Raw genomic sequence first — 23,430 nt, forward strand, 5'->3', positions numbered from 1 at the left:
GAACAATTCCTTCATGTTTTTTCGCAATTGCAGTAATAAAGTGTGTTCAGTTTAAAATTTAAAGTGACAGTAACGGTTTTATTTCAAAACGTTTTTTGTACTTTGTTATCAAGTTTATGCCTGTTTAACATGTCTGAACTACCAGATAGACTGTGTTCTGAATGTGGGGAAGCCAGAATTCCTATTCATTTAAATAAATGTGATTTATGTGATAATGATAATGATGCCCAAGATGATTCCTCAAGTGAGGGGAGTAAGCATGGTACTGCATCATTCCCTCCTTCGTCTACACGAGTCTTGCCCACTCAGGAGGCCCCTAGTACATCTAGCGCGCCAATACTCCTTACTATGCAACAATTAACGGCTGTAATGGATAATTCTGTCAAAAACATTTTAGCCAAAATGAACACTTATCAGCGTAAGCGCGGCTGCTCTGTTTTAGATACTGAAGAGCATGACGACGCTGATAATAATATTTCTGAAGGGCCCCTAACCCAGTCTGATGGGGCCAGGGAGGTTTTGTCTGAGGGAGAAATTACTGATTCAGGGAACATTTCTCAACAGGCTGAACCTGATGTGATTGCATTTAAATTTAAGTTGGAACATCTCCGCATTCTGCTTAAGGAGGTATTATCCACTCTGGATGATTGTGACAAGTTGGTCATCCCAGAGAAACTTTGTAAAATGGACAAGTTCCTAGAGGTGCCGGGGCTCCCAGAAGCTTTTCCTATACCCAAGCGGGTGGCGGACATTGTTAATAAAGAATGGGAAAGGCCCGGTATTCCTTTCGTCCCTCCCCCCATATTTAAAAAATTGTTTCCTATGGTCGACCCCAGAAAGGACTTATGGCAGACAGTCCCCAAGGTCGAGGGAGCGGTTTCCACTTTAAACAAACGCACCACTATACCCATAGAGGATAGTTGTGCTTTCAAAGATCCTATGGATAAAAAATTAGAAGGTTTGCTTAAAAAGATGTTTGTTCAGCAAGGTTACCTTCTACAACCAATTTCATGCATTGTCCCTGTCGCTACAGCCGCATGTTTCTGGTTCGATGATCTGATAAGAGCGGTCGATAGTGATTCTCCTCCTTTGGAGGAGATTATGGACAGAATCAATGCTCTCAAATTGGCTAATTCTTTCACCCTAGACGCCACTTTGCAATTGGCTAGGTTAGCGGCTAAGAATTCTGGGTTTGCTATTGTGGCGCGCAGAGCGCTTTGGTTGAAATCTTGGTCGGCTGATGCGTCTTCCAAGAACAAGCTACTTAACATTCCTTTCAAGGGGAAAACGCTGTTTGGCCCTGACTTGAAAGAGATTATCTCTGATATCACTGGGGGTAAGGGCCACGCCCTTCCTCAGGATCGGCCTTTCAAGGCAAAAAATAAACCTAATTTTCGTCCCTTTCGTAGAAACGGACCAGCCCAAGGTGCTACGTCCTCTAAGCAAGAGGGTAATACTTCTCAAGCCAAGCCAGCTTGGAGACCAATGCAAGTCTGGAACAAGGGAAAGCAGGCCAAGAAACCTGCCACTGCTACCAAGACAGCATGAAATGTTGGCCCCCGATCCGGGACCGGATCTGGTGGGGGGCAGACTCTCTCTCTTCGCTCAGGCTTGGGCAAGAGATGTTCTGGATCCTTGGGCGCTAGAAATAGTCTACCAAGGTTATCTTCTGGAATTCAAGGGACTTCCCCCAAGGGGGAGGTTCCACAGGTCTCAGTTGTCTTCAGACCACATAAAAAGACAGGCATTCTTACATTGTGTAGAAGACCTGTTAAAAATGGGAGTGATTCAGAGAACAAGGGATGGGGTTCTACTCCAATCTGTTCATAGTTCCCAAAAAAGAGGGAACGTTCAGACCAATCTTAGATCTCAAGATCTTAAACAAGTTTCTCAAGGTTCCATCGTTCAAGATGGAAACCATTCGAACTATTCTTCCTTCCATCCAGGAAGGTCAATTCATGACCACGGTGGATTTAAAGGACGCGTATCTACATATTCCTATCCACAAGGAACATCATCGGTTCCTAAGGTTCGCATTCCTGGACAAACATTACCAGTTCGTGGCGCTTCCTTTCGGATTAGCCACTGCTCCAAGGATTTTCACAAAGGTACTAGGGTCCCTTCTAGCTGTGCTAAGACCAAGGGGCATTGCTGTAGTACCTTACTTGGACGACATTCTGATTCAAGCGTCGTCCCTTCCTCAAGCAAAGGCTCACACGGACATTGTCCTGGCCTTTCTCAGATCTCACGGGTGGAAAGTGAACGTGGAAAAGAGTTCTCTATCCCCGTCAACAAGGGTTCCCTTCTTGGGAACAATAATAGACTCCTTAGAAATGAGGATTTTTCTGACAGAGGCCAGAAAAACAAAGCTTCTAGACTCTTGTCGGATACTTCATTCCGTTCCTCTTCCTTCCATAGCTCAGTGCATGGAAGTGATCGGGTTGATGGTAGCGGCAATGGACATAGTTCCTTTTGCGCGCATTCATCTAAGACCATTACAACTGTGCATGCTCAGTCAGTGGAATGGGGACTATACAGACTTGTCTCCGAAGATACAAGTAAATCAGAGGACCAGGGACTCACTCCGTTGGTGGCTGTCCCTGGACAACCTGTCACAAGGGATGACATTCCGCAGACCAGAGTGGGTCATTGTCACGACCGACGCCAGTCTGATGGGCTGGGGCGCGGTCTGGGGATCCCTGAAAGCTCAGGGTCTTTGGTCTCGGGAAGAATCTCTTCTACCGATAAATATTCTGGAACTGAGAGCGATATTCAATGCTCTCAAGGCTTGGCCTCAGCTAGCGAGGGCCAAGTTCATACGGTTTCAATCAGACAACATGACAACTGTTGCGTACATCAACCATCAGGGGGGAACAAGGAGTTCCCTAGCGATGGAAGAAGTGACCAAAATCATTCTATGGGCGGAGTCTCACTCCTGCCACCTGTCTGCTATCCACATCCCAGGAGTGGAAAATTGGGAAGCGGATTTTCTGAGTCGTCAGACATTGCATCCGGGGGAGTGGGAACTCCATCCGGAAATCTTTGCCCAAGTCACTCAGCTGTGGGGCATTCCAGACATGGATCTGATGGCCTCTCGTCAGAACTTCAAAGTTCCTTGCTACGGGTCCAGATCCAGGGATCCCAAGGCGGCTCTAGTGGATGCACTAGTAGCACCTTGGACCTTCAAGCTAGCTTATGTGTTCCCGCCGTTTCCTCTCATCCCCAGGCTGGTAGCCAGGATCAATCAGGAGAGGGCGTCGGTGATCTTGATAGCTCCTGCGTGGCCACGCAGGACTTGGTATGCAGATCTGGTGAATATGTCATCGGCTCCACCTTGGAAGCTACCTTTGAGACGGGACCTTCTTGTTCAGGGTCCGTTCGAACATCCGAATCTGGTTTCACTCCAGCTGACTGCTTGGAGATTGAACGCTTGATTTTATCGAAGCGAGGGTTCTCAGATTCTGTTATTGATACTCTTGTTCAGGCCAGAAAGCCTGTAACTAGAAAGATTTACCACAAAATTTGGAAAAAATATATCTGTTGGTGTGAATCTAAAGGATTCTCTTGGGACAAGGTTAAGATTCCTAGGATTCTATCCTTCCTTCAAGAAGGATTGGAAAAAGGATTATCTGCAAGTTCCCTGAAGGGACAGATTTCTGCCTTGTCGGTGTTACTTCACAAAAAACTGGCTGCTGTGCCAGATGTTCAAGCCTTTGTTCAGGCTCTGGTTAGAATTAAGCCTGTTTACAAACCTTTGACTCCTCCTTGGAGTCTCAATTTAGTTCTTTCAGTTCTTCAGGGGGTTCCGTTTGAACCCTTGCATTCCGTTGATATTAAGTTATTATCTTGGAAAGTTTTGTTTTTAGTTGCAATTTCTTCTGCTAGAAGAGTTTCAGAATTATCTGCTCTGCAGTGTTCTCCTCCTTATCTGGTGTTCCATGCAGATAAGGTGGTTTTACGTACTAAACCTGGTTTTCTTCCAAAAGTTGTTTCTAACAAAAACATTAACCAGGAGATTATCGTACCTTCTCTGTGTCCGAAACCAGTTTCAAAGAAGGAACGTTTGTCGCACAATTTGGATGTTGTTCGCGCTCTAAAATTCTATTTAGATGCTACAAAGGATTTTAGACAAACATCTTCCTTGTTTGTTGTTTATTCTGGTAAAAGGAGAGGTCAAAAAGCAACTTCTACCTCTCTCTCTTTTTGAATTAAAAGCATCATCAGATTGGCTTACGAGACTGCCGGACGGCAGCCTCCCGAAAGAATCACAGCTCATTCCACTAGGGCTGTGGCTTCCACATGGGCCTTCAAGAACGAGGCTTCTGTTGATCAGATATGTAGGGCAGCGACTTGGTCTTCACTGCACACTTTTACCAAATTTTACAAGTTTGATACTTTTGCTTCTTCTGAGGCTATTTTTGGGAGAAAGGTTTTGCAAGCCGTGGTGCCTTCCATTTAGGTGACCTGATTTGCTCCCTCCCTTCATCCGTGTCCTAAAGCTTTGGTATTGGTTCCCACAAGTAAGGATGACGCCGTGGACCGGACACACCTATGTTGGAGAAAACAGAATTTATGTTTACCTGATAAATTACTTTCTCCAACGGTGTGTCCGGTCCACGGCCCGCCCTGGTTTTTTTAATCAGGTCTGATAATTTATTTTCTTTAACTACAGTCACCACGGTACCATATGGTTTCTCCTATGCAAATATTCCTCCTTAACGTCGGTCGAATGACTGGGGTAGGCGGAGCCTAGGAGGGATCATGTGACCAGCTTTGCTGGGCTCTTTGCCATTTCCTGTTGGGGAGGAGAATATCCCACAAGTAAGGATGACGCCGTGGACCGGACACACCGTTGGAGAAAGTAATTTATCAGGTAAACATAAATTCTGTTTTTCTGTGACACTCTAAAGCTATGGTTGGGCACTTTGTTTATAAAGTTCTAAATATATGTATTCAAACATTTATTTGCCTTGACTCAGAATGTTCAACTTTCCTTATTTTTCAGACGGTCAGTTTCATATTTGGGATAATGCATTTGAATTAATCATTTTTTCTTACCTTCAAAAATTTGACTCTTTTTTTCCCTGTGGGCTGTTAGGCTCGCGGGGGCTGAAAATGCTTCATTTTATTGCGTCATTTTTGGCGCAAAAATTATTTTCCGTTTCCGGCGTCATACGTGTCGCCGGAAGTTGCGTCATTTTTTGACGTTATTTTGCGCCAAAAATGTCGGCGTTCCGGATGTGGCGTCATTTTTGGCGCCAAAAGCATTTAGGCTCCAAATAATGTGGGCGTCTTATTTGGCGCTAAAAAATAAGGGCGTCTCTTTTGTCTCCACATTATTTCAGTCTTATTTTTTCATTGCTTCTGGTTGCTAGAAGCTTGTTCTTTGGCATTTTTTCCCATTCCTGAAACTGTCATTTAAGGAATTTGATCAATTTTGCTTTATATGTTGTTTTTTCTCTTACATATTGCAAGATGTCTCACGTTGCATCTGAGTCAGAAGATACTACAGGAAAATCGCTGTCTAGTGCTGGAGCTACCAAGCTAAGTGTATCTGCTATAATTTTTGGTATCTGTTTCTCCAGCTGTTTGTATTGCATGTCATGACAAACTTATTAATGCAGATAAAATTTCCTTTAGTACTGTTATATTACCTGTTGCTGTTCCGTCAACATCTAATTTTCAGAGTGTTCCTGATAAACATAAGAGATTTTATTTTTTTAAATCCATTAAGAAGGCTATGTCTGTTATTTCTCCTTCTAGTTTACATAAAAGTCTTTTAAAACTTCTCTTTTTTCAGATGAATTTTTAAATGAACATCATCATTCTGATACTGATAATGGTTCTTCTGGTTCAGAGGTTTCTGTCTCAGAGGTTGATGCTGATAAATCTTTGTATTTGTTCAAGATGGAATTTATTCGTTCTTTATTTAAAGAAGTATTAATTGCATTAGAAATAGAGGATTCTGGTCCTCTTGATACTAAATCTAAACGTTTAAATAAGGTTTTTAAATCTCCTGTAGTTATTCCAGAAGTGTTTAATCTCCCTGATGCTATTTCTGAAGTAATTTCCAGGGAATGGAATAATTTGGGTAATTCTTTTACTCCTTTTAAACGTTTAAGCAATTATATCCTGTGCCATCTGACAGATTAGAGTTTTTTTGGGGACAAAATCCCTAAGGTTATGGGGCTGTCTCTACTCCTGCTAAATGTGCTACTATTCCTACGGCAGATAGTACTTCATTTGGGGATCCTTTAGATAGGAAAATTGAATCCTTTCTAAGAAAAGCTTACTTATGTTCAGGTAATCTTCTTAGACCTGCTATATTTTTAGCGGATGTTGCTGCAGCCTCAACTTTTTGGTTAGAAGCTTTAGCGCAACAAGTAACAGATCATAATTTTATAGCATTATTATTATTCTATAACATGCTAATATTTTATTGGTGATACCATCTTTTGATATCATTAGAGTTGATGTCAGGTATATGTCTCTAGCTATTTTAGCTAGAAAAGCTTTATGGATTAAACTTGGAATGCTGATATGTCTTCTAAGTCACCTTTGCTTTCCCTTTCTTTCCAGGGTAATAAATTATTATCTCAACTGTTTCTGGAAGGAAGGGAACTTTTTTACCAAAGGATAAAAAATCTAAGGTAAATTTAGGTCTAATAATCATTTTCGTTCCTTTCCTCATAATAAGGAACAAAAGCCTGATCCTTCATCCTCAGGAGCGGTATCAGTTTGGAAACTATTTCCAGTTTGGAATATATCCAAGCCTTATAGAAAACCTATAGCCAGCTCCGAAGTACCCATGAAGGTGCGGACCTTATTCCAGCTCAGCTGGTATGGGGCAGATTACGTTTTCTTCAATTTGGATCAATTCCGTTCTCAATCTCTGGTTTCAGAACATTGTTTCAGAAAGGTACAGAATTGGCTTCAGTTAAGGCCTCCTGCTAAGAGATTTTTTTCTTTCCCGTGTCCCAGTTAACACAGCAAAGGCTCAGCATTTCTGAAATGTGTTTCAGATCTAGAGTTGGCTGGAGTAATTATGCCAGTTCCAGTTCTGGAACAGGGGCTGGGGTTTTATTTTATCTCTTCATTGTACCAAAGAAGGTCAATTCCTTCAGACCAATTCCGGATCTATCAATATTGAATCGTTATGTAAGGATACCAACATTCAAGATGGTTACTGTAGGACTATCCTGCCTTTTGTTTAGCAAGGGCATTATATGTCTACAATAGATTTACAGGATGTGTATCTGCATATTCCGATTCATCCAGATCACTTTTAGTGTCTGAGATTCTCTTTTTAGACAAGCATTACCAGTTTTGTGGCTCTACCGTTTGGCCTAGCCTCAGTTCCAAGAATTTTTTTGGTTCTCGGTGCCCTTCTTTCTGTATTCAGAGAACAGGGTTTTGGTATTTCCTTATTGGACGATATCTGGGTACTTGCTCAGTCTTCTCATTTTCGAAGAATCTCATACGAATCGACTTGTGTTGTTTCTTCAAGTTCATGGTTGGAGGATCAATTTACCAATCAGTTCATTGATTCCTCAGACAAGGGTAACCTTTTTAGGTTTCTAGATAGATTCAGTGTCTATGACTCTGTCCTTGTCAGACAAGAGAAGTTTAACATTGATATCAGCTTGTCAAAACCTTCAGTCACAATCATTCCCTTTGGTAGCCTTATGCATGGAAATTTTAGGTCTTAGGACTGCCGCATCAGATGCGATCTCCTTTGCTCATTTTCACATGCGACCTCTTCAGCTTTGTATGCTGAACCAATGGTGCAGGGATTACTCAAAGATATCTCAATTAATATCTTTAAACCGATTATAGGACACTCTCTGACATGGTGGACAGATCACCATCGTTTAGTTCAGGGGGCTTCTTGTTCTTCCGACCTGGACTATAATCTCAACAGATGCAAGTCTTACAGGTTGGGGAGCTGTGTGGGGGTATCTGACGGCACAAGGGGTTTGGGAATCTCAGGAGGTGAGATTTCCGATCAATATTTTGGAACTCCGTGCAATTTTCAGGGCTCTTCAGTCTTGGCCTCTTCTGAAGAGAGAGTTGTTCATTTGTTTTCAGATAGACAATGTCACAACTGTGGCATACATCAATCATCAAGGAGGGACTCACAGTCCTCTGGCTATGAAAGAAGTATCTCGAATTTTGGTTTGGGCGGAATCCAGCTCCTGTCTAATCTCTGTGGTTCATATCCCAGGTATGGACAATTGGAAAGCGGATTATCTCAGTCGCCAAACGTTGCACCTGGGCGAATGGTCTTCACCCAGAGGTATTTCCTCAGATTGTTCAAATGTGGGAACTCCCAGAAATAGATCTGATGGCTTCTCATCTAAACAAGAAACTTCCCTGGTATCTGTCCGGATCCCGGAATCCTCGGGCGGAGGCAGTGGGTGCATTATCTCTTCCTTACAAGTGTCATCCTGCCTATATCTTTCCGCCTCTAGTTTTTCTTCCAAGGGTATTCTCCAATATTCTAAAGGAATGCTCGTTTGTCCTGCTGGTAGCTCCAGCATGGCCTCACAGGTTTTGGTATGCGGATCTTGTCCGGATGGCCTCTTGCTGGCTGTGGACTCTTCCGTTAAGACCAGTCTTTCTGTCTCAAGGTTCTTTTTTCCATCAGGTTCTCAAAACCTTAATTTTAAGGTGTGGAGTTTGAACGCTTGATTCTTGGTCAAAGAGGTTTCTCTGACTCTGTGATTGATACTATGTGACAGGCTCGTAAATCTGTATCTAGAGAGATATATTATAGAGTCTGGAAGACTTCTATTTCTTCAGGATGGTTTAGATAAAGGTTTGTCCGCAAGTTTCTTGTAAGACAAATCTCTGCTCTTTCTGTTCTTTTTCACAGAAGGATTGCTAATCTTCCTGATATTCATTGTTTTGTACAACCTTTGGTTCGTATAAAACTTGTCATTAAGTCAATTTCTCCTCCTTGGAGTTTGAATTTGGTTCTGGGGGCTCTTCAAGCTCCTCCTTTTGAACCCATGCATTCTTTGGTCGTTATATAACTTTCTTGGAAAGTTTTATTTCTTTTGGCCATCTCTTCTGCCAGAAGAGTCTCTGAATTATCTACTCTTTTTTGTGAGTCTCCTTTTCTGATTTTGCATCAGGATAAGGCGGTGCTGCGAACTTCTTTTGAATTTTTTACCTAAGGTTGTGAATTCTAACAACATTAGTAGAGAAATTGTGGTTCCTTCATTATGTCCTAATCCTATGAATTCTAAGGAGAAATCATTGCATTCTTTGGATGCTGTTAGAGCTTTGTAATATTATGTTGAAGCTACTAAGTCTTTCCAAAAGACTTCTAGTCTATTTGTCATCTTTTCCGGTTCTAGAAAAGACCAGAAAGCTTCTGCCATTTCTTTGGCATCTTGGTTGAAATCTTTATTTCATCATGCCTATGTTGAGTCGGGTAACACTCCGCCTCAAAGGATTACAGCTAATTCTACTAGGTCAGTTTCTACTTCCTGGGCGTTTAAGAATGAAGCTTCGGTTGATCAGATTTGCAAAACAGCAACTTGGTCCTGTTTGCATATTTTTACTAAATTCTACCATTTTGATGTGTTTTCTTCTTCTGAAGCAGTTTTTGGTAGAAACGTACTTCAGGCAGTGGTTTCTGTTTGAATCTTCTGCTTATGTTTTTTCATTAAATTTTATTCTGGGTGTGGATTATTTTCAGCAGGAATTGGCTGTCTTTATTTTATCCCTCCCTCTCTAGTGACTCTTGTGTGGAAAGATCCACATCTTGGGTAATCATTATCCCATACGTCACTAGCTCATGGACTCTTGCTAATTACATGAAAGAAAACATAATTTATGTAAGAACTTACCTGATAAATTCATTTCTTTCATATTAGCAAGAGTCCATGAGGCCCGCCCTTTTTTGTGGTGGTTTTGATTTTTTTGTATAAAGCACAATTATTCCAATTCCTTATTTTATATGCTTTCGCACTTTTTTCTTATCACCCCACTTCTTGGCTATTCGTTAAACTGAATTGTGGGTGTGGTGAGGGGTGTATTTATAGGCATTTTAAGGTTTGGGAAACTTTGCCTCTCCTGGTAGGAATGTATATCCCATACGTCACTAGCTCATGGACTCTTGCTAATATGAAAGAAATGAATTTATCAGGTAAGTTCTTATATAAATTATGTTTTTTCTTTCTCTGTTTTTTCTTTCTCTGTTTTTTCTTTCTCTCTTTTTCTTTCTCTCTTTTTCTTTCTCTCTTTTTCTTTCTCTCTTTTTCTTTCTCTCTTTTTCTTTCTCTCTTTTTCTTTCTCTCTTTTTCTTTCTCTCTTTTTCTTTCTCTCTTTTTCTTTCTCTCTTTTTCTTTCTCTCTTTTTCTTTCTCTCTTTTTCTTTCTCTCTTTTTCTTTCTCTCTTTTTCTTTCTCTCTTTTTCTTTCTCTCTTTTTCTTTCTCTCTTTTTCTTTCTCTCTTTTTCTTTCTCTCTTTTTCTCGCCTCGATTACTGCAACTCTGTCCTCTCTGGTCTCCCCAGCTGTCGCCTAGCTCCTTTACAATCCATAATGAATGCCTCTGCCAGGCTCATCTTCCTTACACGTTGCTCTTCATCTGCTGCCCCTCTCTGCCATTCCCTTTACTGGCTTCCTCTTGCCTCTAGGATCAAACACAACATTCTCACTCTGACATACAAAGCCCTCAACTGCACTGATTCCCCCCCCCCCCTCATATCTCAAACCTTGTCTATAGATACTCTCCCTCCCATCGCCTTCGCTCTGCTCATGATCTCCTACTCGCCTCCTATCTTGTTACCTCATCACATTCCCATTTACAGGACTTCTCCAGACTGACTCCCATCTTGTGGGACTCTGCCTCGCTCCACAAGACTCTTACCAGTTTCTCTCCTCCATTGCTATCCCCTGAACCCCCTTAGCATGTAAGCCTAAGAGTATAGCTGTTTGTAGATCACCTTCTTAAGAGCTGACTACAACAGTGTGACTCTTGGTAGGGCCCGCTACACATCTGATTCCTATAATTGTTTTGTTGTACTCCTCCTTTGTTTATAGCGCTGCAGAATCTGTTGGCGCTCTAAAAATAACCAATAATAATAAGTGACATCGCTTCCACCTCTGCAACCGAGCGATGCTTCTAAAGTTCCTTTTTGTTTGTGACTGTGGAAAAGCTTATGATCTCAAGAATTCATATTAACTGTTCTTAAAGATGAATAAAGATTTAGATTTCTCTTGTTAAATGTGTTCAGTCCACGGGTCATCCATTACTTATGGGATATATTATATTCTCCTTCCCAACAGGAAGTTGCAAGAGGATCACCCAAGCAGAGCTGCTATATAGCTCCTCCCCTCACATGTCATACCCAGTCATTCTCTTGCAACCCTCAACAAAGAAGGAGGTCGCGAGAGGAGCTGGAGTTTTTACTTAACTATTCTTCAATCAAAAGTTTGTTATTTTAAATGGCACCGGAGTGTGCTGTTTTTCTATCTCAGGCAGTATTTGGAAGAAGAAACTGCTTGCATTTTTTTTCTATGATCTTAGCAGGCGTAACTAAGATCCACTGGCTGTTCTCGACATTCTGAGGAGTGGGGTAACTTCAGAAACTGGGAATAGCATGCGGGGTCCTCCGCAAATGAGGTATGTGCAGTACTTTATTTTCTGGGAATGGAATTGACTAAGAAAATACTGCTGTTACCGTATGATGTAAGTACAGCCTTAAATGCAGTAGTAGTGACTGGTATCAGGCTGATGAATGTATGCACAGTAGAGTTATTTTTTAGGGACTAGAATTTGACTGAGAAAATACTGTTAACACTGAAATAATACTTAAGCCTTCTCTGCAGTGGTAGCGACTGGTAGCAGGCTTAGTGATAGCTTTGCATGACATTGAAAAATGTTGTTTTTTAATAAAACGTTTACTGGCATGTTATTCGTTTTTGTGAGGTACTTTGGTGATAAATCTCTTTGGGCATGATTTTTTTCCACATGGCTAACATATTTTTCTGCATGGAAACAGTTATATCAGGGCTCCCACTGTTGTGATTGGAGTGGGAGGGCCCTTGTTTTAGCGCCTTGTTGCGCAGTTAAAATTATTGCACAGTCTTTCTGCTTCTTCCTCCTTGATCCAGGACGTCTCTAGAGAGCTCAGGGGTCTGCAAATTTCATTTGTGAGGGAGGTAATCAGTCACAGCAGATCTGTGACAGTGTGCTGACTGATTAAAAGCTTTAAATCTTAATTGATATCTGTTTTATCCGTTTTGGGTATTGAGGGGTTAATCATCCTTTTGCTAATGGGTGCAATCCTCTGCTGATAATACACTTCTTGTTAAGAATTGTTTAATTATATCTGTATTTTTGAAGCGCTGCAGCGTTTTTTTATATTGCTTGTAAAACTTATTGAAAGTGATTTCCAAGCTTGTTAGTTTCATTGCTAAGTCTGTTTAAACATGTCTGATTCAGAGGAAACTGTTTGTTCATCATGTTCAAAAGCCAATGTGGAGCCCAATAGAACAATGTGTACCAATTGTATTGATATTGCTTTGAATAAAAGTCAATCTGTACCGATAAAGAAGCTATCACCAGACAACGAGGGGGAAGTTATGCCGCCTAACTCTCCTCACGTGTCAGTATCTGCGTCTCCCGCTCGGGAGATGCGTAGGATTGAAACACCTAATACATCTAGGCCCTTACAAATCACTTTACATGATATGGCTAATGTTATGAAAGAAGTATTATATAATATGCCGAATTAAGGGGCAAACGCGATAGCTCTGGGTTAAGGACAGAGCGCACTGATGACACGAGAGCCATGTCTGATACTGCGTCACAATTTGCAGAACATGAGGACGGTGAGCTTCATTCTGTCGGTGACTGTTCTGATCCGGGGAGACCGGATTCAGAAATTTCAAATTTTAAATTTAAGCTTGAGAACCTCCGTGTGTTACTAGGGGAGGTATTAGCGGCTCTGAATGATTGCGACACGGTGGCAATTCCAGAGAAATTGTGTAGGTTGGATAGATACTATGCGGTACCGGTGTGTACTGACGTTTTTCCTATACCAAAAAGACTTACAGAAATTATAAGTAAGGAGTGGGATAGACCCGGTGTGCCTTTTTCCCCTCCCCCGATATTTAGAAAAATGTTCCCTATAGACGCCACCACACGAGACTTATGGCAGACGGTCCCTAAGGTGGAGGGAGCAGTTTCTACGTTAGCCAAGCGTACCACTATCCCGGTGGAGATTAATTAATTTTCGTGCCTTTTGTAACTTCAAGGCAGGAGCAGCATCGACTTCCTCCGCTCCAAAACAGGAAGGAACTACTGCTCGTTACAGACAGTGTTGGAAAGGCAACCAGTCATGGAACAAGGGCAAGCAGGCCAGAAAGCCTACTCCCGCCCCTAAGACAGCATGAAGTCAGGGCCCCCTATCCGGAGACGGATTTAGTGGGGGGCAGACTTTCTCTCTTTGCCCAGGCTTGGGCAAGAGATGTGCAGGATCCCTGGACGTTAAAGATTATATCTCAGGGATACCTTCTGTATTTCAAAACCTCTCCTCCACAAGGGAGGTTCCATCTTTCGAGGTTATCGACAAACCTAGTAAAGAGAGAGGCATTTCTACAATGTGTACAAGACCTCTTAATCATGGGAGTGATCCACTCAGTTCCGCAATCGGAACAGGGACAAGGATTTTATTCAAATCTATTTGTGGTTCCCAAAAGAGAGGGAACCTTCAGACCAATCTTGGACTTAAAGATCTTAAACAAATTCCTAAGGGTACCATCGTTCAAGATGGAAACCATTCGAACCATCCTACCCATGATCCAAGAGGGTCAATATATGACCACGGTGGACTTAAAGGATGCTTACCTTCATATACCGATTCACAAAGATCATTATCGGTACCTGAGGTTTGCCTTTCTAGACAGGCATTACCAGTTTGTGGCTCTTCCCTTCGGGTTAGCCACGGCCCCGAGAATTTTTACGAAGGTTCTGGGCTCACTTCTGGCGGTACTAAGACCACGAGGCATAGCGGTGGCTCCGTACCTAGACGACATTCTGATACAAGCGTCAAGTTTTCAGAATGCAAAGTCTCATACAGAGATAGTTCTAGCATTTCTGAGGTTGCATGGGTGGGAAGTGAACGTGGAAAAGAGTTCTCTGTTACCACTCACACGGGTTCCTTTTCTAGGGACTCTTATAGATTCTGTAGAGATGAAGATTTACCTGACTGAGTCCAGGTTATCAAAGATTCTCAATGCTTGCCGTGTCCTTCATTCCGTTCCAAGCCCATCAGTAGCTCAGTGCATGGAAGTAATCGGCTTAATGGTCGCGGCAATGGACATAGTGCCATTTGCACGCCTGCATCTCAGACCGCTGCAACTATGCATGCTCAGTCAATGGAACGGTGATTACTCAGATCTGTCCCCTTTGCTAAATCTGGACCAGGAGACCAGAGATTCGCTTCTCTGGTGGTTGTCACCGGTTCATCTGTCCAAAGGAATGACCTTTCGCAGGCCAGATTGGACGATTGTAACAACGGATGCCAGCCTTCTAGGCTGGGGAGCAGTCTGGAATTCCCTGAAGGCTCAGGGATCGTGGACTCAGGAGGAGAAACTCCTCCCTATAAACATTCTAGAATTAAGAGCAATATTCAATGCTCTTCTAGCTTGGACCTGGTATGCAGACCTAGTGGACATGTCGTCCTGTCCACCATGGTCTCTTCCTCCTGAGGCAGGACCTTCTAATTCAGGGTCCTTTCAACCATCCAAACCTAATTTCTCTGAGGCTGACTGCCTGGAAATTGAACGCTTGATTCTATCAAAGCGTGGGTTTTCGGATTCGGTTATTGATACATTAATACAGGCTCGGAAACCTGTGACAAGAAAAATTTACCATAAGATATGGCGTAAATATTTATATTGGTGCGAATCCAAGAGTTACTCATGGAGTAAGGTTAGGATTCCTAGGATATTAGCTTTTCTACAAGAGGGTTTAGAAAAGAGTTTATCCGCTAGTTTGCTAAAGGGACAGATTTCAGCTCTGTCTATTCTTTTACACAAATGTCTGGCAGAGAATCCAGACGTCCAGGCCTTTTGTCAGGCTTTGGCTAGAATTAAGCCTGTGTTTAGGGCTGTTGCTCCTCCGTGGAGCTTAAACTTGGTTCTTAAAGTTCTTCAGGGTGTTCCGTTTGAACCCCTTCATTCCATTGATATTAAGCTTTTATCTTGGAAAGTTTTTTGTTTTTGATGGCTATTTCCTCGGCTCGAAGAGTCTCTGAGTTATCTGCCTTACATTGTGATTCTCCTTATCTGATCTTTCATTCAGACAAGGTAGTTATGCGTACTAAACCTGGGTTTTTACCTAAGGTGGTTTCTAACAGGAATATCAATCAAGAGACTGTTCCATCATTATGTCCTAATCCTTCTTCAAAGAAGTAATGTCTTTTGCATAATCTAGACGTGGTCCGTGCTCTGAAGTTCTACTTACAGGCAACTAAAGATTTTAGACAAACTTCTTCTCTGTTTGTCGTTTACTCTGGACAGAGGAGAGGTCAAAAGGCTTCGGCTACCTCTCTCTCTTTTTGGCTTCGTAGCATAATACGTTTAGCCTATGAGACTGCTGGACAGCAGCCTCCTGAAAGAATTACAGCTCATTCCACCAGAGCTGTGGCTTCCACCTGGGCCTTTAAGAATGAGGCCTCTGTTGAACAGATTTGCAAGGCTGCAACTTGGTCTTCACTTCATACTTTTTTCCAAATTTTACAAATTTGACACTTTCGCTTCTTCGGAGGCTGGTTTTGGGGGAGAGGTTCTACAGGCAGTGGTTCCTTCTGTTTAATGTTCCTGCCTTGTCCCTCCCATCATCCGTGTACTTAGCTTTGGTATTGGTATCCCATAAGTAATGGATGACCCGTGGACTGAACACACTTAACAAGAGAAAACATCATTTATGCTTACCTGATAAATTTATTTCTCTTGTAGTGTGTTCAGTCCACGGCCCGCCCTGTCTTTTTAAGGCAGGTTCTAAATTTTAAAATTTATAACTCCAGTCACCACTGCACCTTATAGTTTCTCCTTTCTCGTTTTGTTTCGGTCGAATGACTGGATATGACATGTGAGGGGAGGAGCTATATAGCAGCTCTGCTTGGGTGATCCTCTTGCAACTTCCTGTTGGGAAGGAGAATATATCCCATAAGTAATGGATGACCCGTGGACTGAACACACTACAAGAGAAATAAATTTATCAGGTAAGCATAAATTATGTTTTTATAAGCAAAGGTAATACAATATAGAGAAGCAATAATATGAGGAACTAAATTTGTCTTTCAACAGAATCCAGAGCTTCTATGAGGCCTGTTGCTTTTTCCTGCTGGTTGTGTGTAGTCATTTTTAGTGGATAAAAACCTGTGAATAAAATTCTACCTTTTTCTCTCAGGGGAAGCTACAGAAACACCAAGCTTTTGAGGCAGAAGTACAAGCTAACTCTGGTGCTATCGTTAAACTGGATGAGACTGGAAACCTGATGATCTCAGAGAGTCATTTTGCATCTGAAACTATAAGAGTGAGTGGGAATAGATTTTAGCATTTTCACAAATACTACATTTAGTTCCACAATTCCTTTCTGTGGTATCCCATCTTCTCAGTGGTGCAGCTGTCACATATCAAGTCAAACCCCATCGTCGCCAAATGTTGGATTTCTTATTAAAGGGATATGTTAATTCAGTACAGGAATATCCATTTAATTTGTTTTTAAAAAGTAATAATTAAAACACCCTCTCTAATGCACAAAGAAAAAAAATAGTTTACTATCCCTTTAAATGAAATCTCTTAGACACGGGGCTGTTCTATGTTACCTATAAAGAAGACTGTAGATTTCTGACTGCAGCAGACATTTGAAGGCTTTAATAATGATGTAATGCATATTAGATACTGAATATGACCTGTCACATGTCCCACCGTTTGTCACTGCTGTACAAAACACATTGTGACAATATACCTGTCTGGTTCAGTCTTTCACGCCATACCGGACCGCACAGCGCCCGAAAGTAACCTGCGTACAAGTGGGCTCTCACATGCGAGTAGGTGACAGTGCTTGCTGTGATTACTGTTTTGCTTGATCTTATTTCTCACTTTATTATATCTGTACAGACGCATGTCCTGTAATGACGAGGTTTCCTTTTGTAGACACGTTTTGGGTTCACATAACTTAAGTTAGACGCATAACACTTTCAGTAAGGTTTATTACATGTAAAAATATAGAATTTGTATTTTTTGTGTATTTTTCTGGCTCTTTCTGAGTGACTCTTGGTTGTTTGGTACAGAGTATCTTTATTGCACATCCTTTTTCTTCTACTTAACTGCAGAGAACTAATTTTGTTTTCTTTTGCATTCAGATTCGTTTGGTTGAGCTACATCGTCTGTGGGAACTACTACTGCTGAAAATGAGAGAGAAGGGAATCAAACTGCAGCAGGCTCAAAAGCTGGTGCAATACCTGCGAGAATGCGAGGATGTCATGGACTGGATAAATGACAAGGTTTGTTTCTGTGGATTTTGTTTCCCACAAATACCTCACACTATGTTAGGATAAGCTGCTCTCTAAAGTGAATTGTCTTGATGTTTCCTGTATTTTACTCCAGGTTTGTGGCAGAAATTATTTGGCTAATAATGTATACTTGTTCCTGTTAAATCTCTGGGAGATGTGTATTAAATGTCACTTTCTACCCTTATCAGGAAGCCATTGTGACATCCGAGGAGCTGGGTCAGGATCTGGAACACGTAGAAGTCCTGCAGAAGAAGTTTGAGGAGTTTCAGACAGACCTTGCAGCACATGAAGAACGTGTGAATGAAGTCAACCAATTTGCAAGCAAGCTTGCCCAGGTAGTTAGCGGCGGGTTCAAGCTCTTTGACTTTCTATAGGGCCATTCAGCAACACTGATAACTATTCTGTGTTCGCAGGAGGAACATCCAGAACTAGAATTAATCAAGACAAAACAAGATGAAGTAAATGCCAGCTGGCAACGTCTCAAAGGGCTGTCACTTCAGAGGCAAGGGAAGCTGTTTGGTGCTGCTGAAGTCCAACGCTTTAACAGGTGGGAATCTCACTGCAGCAATTTAACTACCTGGGTGTGTTCAGTAGAAATGATGCTCCCTAGGCTGGACTGGTCTGAGACAATGATTTCTCTGTATATTCTGTTGAGCTTTAAATTACTAAGTGCAATCTAGCAATAGTTAATTTAGCTAGAAGTGATTCAGGTATGTTTCTTGGGACAGTGTTTTCAAGAGTAATTTAGCAGTAGTCTCGAAGTGTTGAGGAAACTGCAAAAATGGTGACCCAAGGAATCCAAAAACTCTTATGAGAAACTAAAGTTACAGCTATTGCTCTCATGTCTCGTGCATTGTTTTTTTTATGTGAAATGGGTTCCTTATGATTACCCGCAATAGGTATCTCTCTAGAAATAATTTGTGCAGATGGTCTCTTTGTATCATCAAAGGAAATGCTGTGCCTAGAGTGAGGTTTGATTCATGATGGTTTTGGCAACTGAACTAAATGTATATTATTTGATTGTTTCAGAGATGTAGATGAAACAATTGGCTGGATCAGAGAAAAGGAGCAGCTGATGGCGTCCGATGACTTTGGGCGTGATTTAGCCAGTGTGCAAGCTCTTCTCCGCAAGCATGAGGGCCTAGAGCGTGACCTGGCAGCTTTAGAGGAGAAGGTAGAGTATGCCTCACAACTCTTGAATGCAGCACAAAGCTTTACATTTTTGTAGCTCTGTAGTGACTGAGTCTTCTGCTCACAGGTCAAAGCTTTATGTGCGGAGTCGGAGCGTCTACAGCAATCCCACCCACTAAATGCGCCTCAGATTCAGGTCAAAGGCGAGGAGCTAATCACAAACTGGGAACAAATACGTACTCTGGCTGCTGAGCGTCATGCCCGCCTTAATGACTCTTACAAGTAAGTTCTTTGCTACATAAAGAGTACTCTGAATTGGTGCCATAATCAATATAACGGATATAGGTGTTCTTTTGGTTTGCATGACGATTATCAACTTGACCTATCTAGTCCTCTAGGTCTTGTGAATAAAAATAAAGCTATGCTAACTCTAGTAAATAATCTATGCTCTTATAGTGTTTCTTCCTGAAGGTTGCTCATTGTATATGCAGTAATTAATTGGCATTCCCTGCATGTGTAATAGTAATGTAGTAATCTCCTCCTGAATAGTACAAAATCTCCAAACCTAGTTGATTCTATGATACTAATTATAAATGGTCGTCTCACAGGCTGCAGAGGTTCCTTGCAGACTTCAGAGATCTGACCAGCTGGGTTACTGAAATGAAGGCTCTAATTAATGCTGACGAGCTTGCGAATGATGTGGCTGGAGCTGAGGCCCTGCTGGACAGACACCAGGAACATAAGGTTGGTTAAGGCTGGTATGGCAGGACCTTTAATGGATGTTTATACCAATGTATAGATACTGAAGAATAGTTAGAATCTCAGTGATCTGAATATGTTAGGAGACAAAGCATGAAATGGGTTTAACTGCAACCTCTTTCTTACATTCAGTCCCATATAATAAGTAAAATAGTGTAGAAGTTACCGTATGTGCTCACCCCTGCAGTGTCCTCCATTTTTTTACCCCATTTCTTTGTGCACATTGTAGGGTGAAATTGATGCTCATGAGGATAGTTTTAAGTCGGCGGATGCAGCCGGCCATGCGTTGCTGAATGCTGGACACTATGCTTCTGATGAAGTCCGTGAGAAGGTAAACTAGAGACATGTTATGATTATAATGATATACTAATAATTTGGAAACCTTTCCTTGCATTGCTACAGCTGTCACTTAAGTGATTCATTGCTTTGCTATATTTTCCCAGCTGACCATTCTTGCCGAAGAACGTGCAGCTCTCCTGGAGTTGTGGGAGCTTCGGCGCCAGCAGTATGAGCAGTGCATGGATCTTCAGCTTTTTTACAGAGACACTGAACAAGTTGACAACTGGATGAGCAAACAGGAGGTGAGCACCCGTGTTATGCCAGGAGAGCCACCGTAGCATATTTGTTACCGCTGCAGCACATTTCTTTCCTCTGCTTGTGTTGCAGGCATTCCTTCTTAATGAAGATTTAGGAGACTCCTTGGACAGCGTGGAAGCACTTCTTAAAAAACATGAAGATTTTGAGAAATCTCTTAGTGCACAGGAAGAGAAAATCACAGTAAGATGCATTTGTTACATGTAGTCCAGATCACTGGTGTAAAATAAACCATAGATTTTCTGTAATAGGACATATATAATAATGGCCTTGGATATTCATAGTTGACCTATTCTGCAGGCCCTGGATGAATTTGCCACCAAACTGATTCAAAATAATCATTACGCCATGGAGGATGTGGCTGCTCGCAGAGACGCTGTAAGTACTTTTCCTTCCTGTTGAAGGACATTGTAAGATGCTTTGTGTTAAAAGGCAAATCCGATTTATAATCTCCCCATTTGTCTTGTGGTTTTCCAGCTACTGAGCCGCCGAAATGCGCTGCATGAACGCGCACTATACCGTCGTAGCCAGTTGGCAGACTCCTTCCATCTGCAGCAGTTCTTCCGGGATTCAGATGAGCTGAAGAGCTGGATTAATGAGAAAATGAAAACTGCTACCGACGAGGCTTACAAAGTGAGCAATGAGTAGGGTCTGGAGTGCGGCACAATGGTTTACTAAAGTAATGTTGTCAAGACTGTTATAGATTAATATTATTTTGACAATGGCAAATTTTAAGATGTTGCCAGTAGTTCCTGCAAGTGCGGCAGCCTTTGTTGTGTTTTGTTTCCTTTCACTTGTTAATGTATAAAGTGACAGTGTAATCTGCTATGTTGAAGGCCTAAAACGAATACCTATGGCTTTAAAACAGTTGGACTGTATAACTGCTTCAGGACATATAGGGCAGCATTGTTGTATTACATCTATAGGAGTTAGTGTGTAGATTTAGGTATAACCTATTGGTATAGTTGGTTATTATGGTCCTTCTTTTCAGAACTACACCATAATTGATTATGTTGATGTTGCAGCTGAAATAATTGTCCTTTCCCACAGGATCCATCAAACCTGCAGGGCAAGGTGCAGAAACACCAGGCTTTTGAGGCAGAGCTGTCTGCAAACCAAAGCCGCATTGATGCCCTGGAGAACTCTGGGCAGAAGTTAATTGATGTTAACCATTATGCATCTGATGAGGTGGCTGCACGTATGAGTGAGGTGATCACTCTTTGGAAGAGGCTACTGGAAGCCACAGAACTGAAGGGTACGGGTTGCTCTGTCATATTTCTAAACTACAAAGCAAGTGTCATTGGGTGCTAAATGTCTCAAGTTTGTGTGCACTCAGGTATCAAGCTGCGGGAGGCAAACCAACAACAGCAGTTCAACCGCAATGTGGAGGATATCGAACTCTGGTTGTATGAGGTGGAAGGACACCTGGCATCAGATGATTATGGAAAAGATCTCACTAATGTGCAGAACCTGCAGAAAAAACACGCCTTGCTGGAAGCTGATGTTGCCGCTCACCAGGTAATTTATTGGGTATCTTTGTACAAGGATTCAGCTACAGGATCCACAGAGGAGTTGGCCAGATTTGAACAAACCTTGTATACCAGAATTTACTGACATTTACTTTATTCATACCAGATTAAAATAACCATTTGATAAATTATCTCTATAAAAACGATTTGTTCACTTCTTTGTCAGGACCGAATTGACGGCATCACTATTCAAGCTCGTCAGTTCCAGGAGGCTGGACATTTTGATGCAGATAACATCAAGAAGAAGCAGGAGGCGCTTGTTGGGAGGTACGAAGCTCTCAAGGAGCCTATGGTTGCCCGTAAGCAGAAGTTGTCCGATTCTCTGCGCCTGCAGCAGCTCTTCAGGGACATTGAGGATGAAGAGACCTGGATAAGAGAGAAGGAACCTATTGCTGCTTCCACCAATAGAGGTAAGGACTTTAGCTAATCTAAAGGCTGTTGAAATACCTATCAAATGGGAAAATGCTGAAAATCAGCAGAGCAGTGCCAGGATAAAGAGATGAACTGAAACTATTCATGTCAATGTCTTCCAGGCAAGGACTTGATTGGTGTACAAAACCTGCTGAAGAAACACCAGGCCTTGCAAGCTGAGATAGCTGGACACGAACCTCGTATCAAAGGTGTCACACAGAAGGGAAATGCTATGATCACTGAGGGTAAAAAGAGTATTTAAAATTAAGTTTGATTCATTGTGTCAAAAAATATTTTGTGCTATCTTGTGATTCTTCTATGCTAAACCCTTCTTTGTCATTTTTAGGTCACTTTGCTTCTGAGGAGGTGAAAGTTAAGCTGAGAGAGCTGAACCAGAAGTGGGAGGCGCTGAGAAACAAAGCTTCTCAGCGTCGGCAAGATCTGGAAGACTCTCTGCAGGCTCAGCAGTACTTTGCTGATGCCAATGAGGCCGAGTCCTGGATGAGAGAGAAGGAGCCTATTGTTGGCAGCACAGACTATGGCAAAGATGAGGACTCTGCAGAGGTATGACTGCCACCTGAGCCGAGCTTGGAAGGAGTGCAGCCATCTGCTCCTGTGTAGTTCATGTTTGTTTTGTTTTCAGGCTCTACTGAAGAAGCATGAGGCCCTCATGTCTGATCTCCGTGCATATGGAAGCAGCATCCAGGCACTGCGGGAACAGGCGCAGTCTTGCAGGGTAAGTTACAATCTGTATTTTTTATTGTTGTAGGTTATGTAATACCTAAATATAATTTTACTTGCTAATTTCAGCAGTGTTACTCTCGTTATCTGCACTGTCTGTCTGCTCCAGATACATTCAATTTGAAACTTTGATTTGATTCAAACATATTACTAATGATTTGTATACAGAGAACCAAAAGACTGTGATGTAGTAATGTGTAGTATATTGTATGACCACTTTGTTGCTGCATATTTGGGGTATGTTTTATAACTGTACTTTTAATGCAGAGAATTTGGCATGAGCTGAACTTGTTGATCTTGTATTTTAGCAACAAGTAGCACCAACAGATGATGAGACTGGGAAGGAGCTGGTTCTAGCACTGTATGACTATCAGGAGAAGAGTCCTCGGGAAGTCACCATGAAAAAGGGAGATATCCTGACCCTGCTTAACAGCACTAACAAGGTAGGTGCTGGCTCAGTGCTCAGGGTAGGTCATTATTCTATTCAGGGGGTGTCTCTTTTGGGGTAAATGTATAATTGCTTCAGGAAGTGTTGTGTATGTTGTGCAGGACTGGTGGAAAGTGGAAGTGAATGACCGTCAGGGCTTTGTGCCTGCTGCGTATGTGAAGAAGTTGGACCCTGCACAGTCTGCTTCCAGGGAGAACCTTCTAGATGAGCATGGAAGCATCGCTGTGCGGCAGGAGCAGATCGATGGCCAGTAAGTTCTCACTTTACTTGTGATAAA

At 42.0% G+C, this 23,430-nt stretch overlaps 1 protein-coding gene across 6 annotated transcripts in view; it reads left to right on the top strand.

The window, feature by feature from the left end:
• SPTAN1 (spectrin alpha, non-erythrocytic 1) overlaps positions 1–23,430 on the top strand; it is a 101,731-nt gene that overhangs the window by 35,083 nt on the left and 43,218 nt on the right. For all 6 annotated transcript variants that reach the window (XM_053696102.1, XM_053696101.1, XM_053696103.1 and 3 more), the window contains 20 exons: positions 16,433–16,558; positions 17,391–17,531; positions 17,729–17,875; positions 17,954–18,087; positions 18,570–18,714; positions 18,799–18,953; positions 19,280–19,415; positions 19,660–19,761; positions 19,874–20,011; positions 20,097–20,207; positions 20,325–20,402; positions 20,502–20,657; positions 21,075–21,279; positions 21,361–21,542; positions 21,720–21,963; positions 22,087–22,209; positions 22,311–22,528; positions 22,608–22,700; positions 23,014–23,148; positions 23,255–23,403. In XM_053696102.1, coding sequence (XP_053552077.1) covers positions 16,433–16,558; positions 17,391–17,531; positions 17,729–17,875; positions 17,954–18,087; positions 18,570–18,714; positions 18,799–18,953; positions 19,280–19,415; positions 19,660–19,761; positions 19,874–20,011; positions 20,097–20,207; positions 20,325–20,402; positions 20,502–20,657; positions 21,075–21,279; positions 21,361–21,542; positions 21,720–21,963; positions 22,087–22,209; positions 22,311–22,528; positions 22,608–22,700; positions 23,014–23,148; positions 23,255–23,403 — 2,918 coding nt within the window. The remainder of the gene's footprint in view (positions 1–16,432; positions 16,559–17,390; positions 17,532–17,728; positions 17,876–17,953; positions 18,088–18,569; positions 18,715–18,798; positions 18,954–19,279; positions 19,416–19,659; positions 19,762–19,873; positions 20,012–20,096; positions 20,208–20,324; positions 20,403–20,501; positions 20,658–21,074; positions 21,280–21,360; positions 21,543–21,719; positions 21,964–22,086; positions 22,210–22,310; positions 22,529–22,607; positions 22,701–23,013; positions 23,149–23,254; positions 23,404–23,430) is intronic.

The sequence above is a fragment of the Bombina bombina genome, chromosome 12 (genome assembly GCF_027579735.1).
Source record: "Bombina bombina isolate aBomBom1 chromosome 12, aBomBom1.pri, whole genome shotgun sequence".
Classification (NCBI taxonomy): Eukaryota; Metazoa; Chordata; class Amphibia; order Anura; family Bombinatoridae; genus Bombina; species Bombina bombina.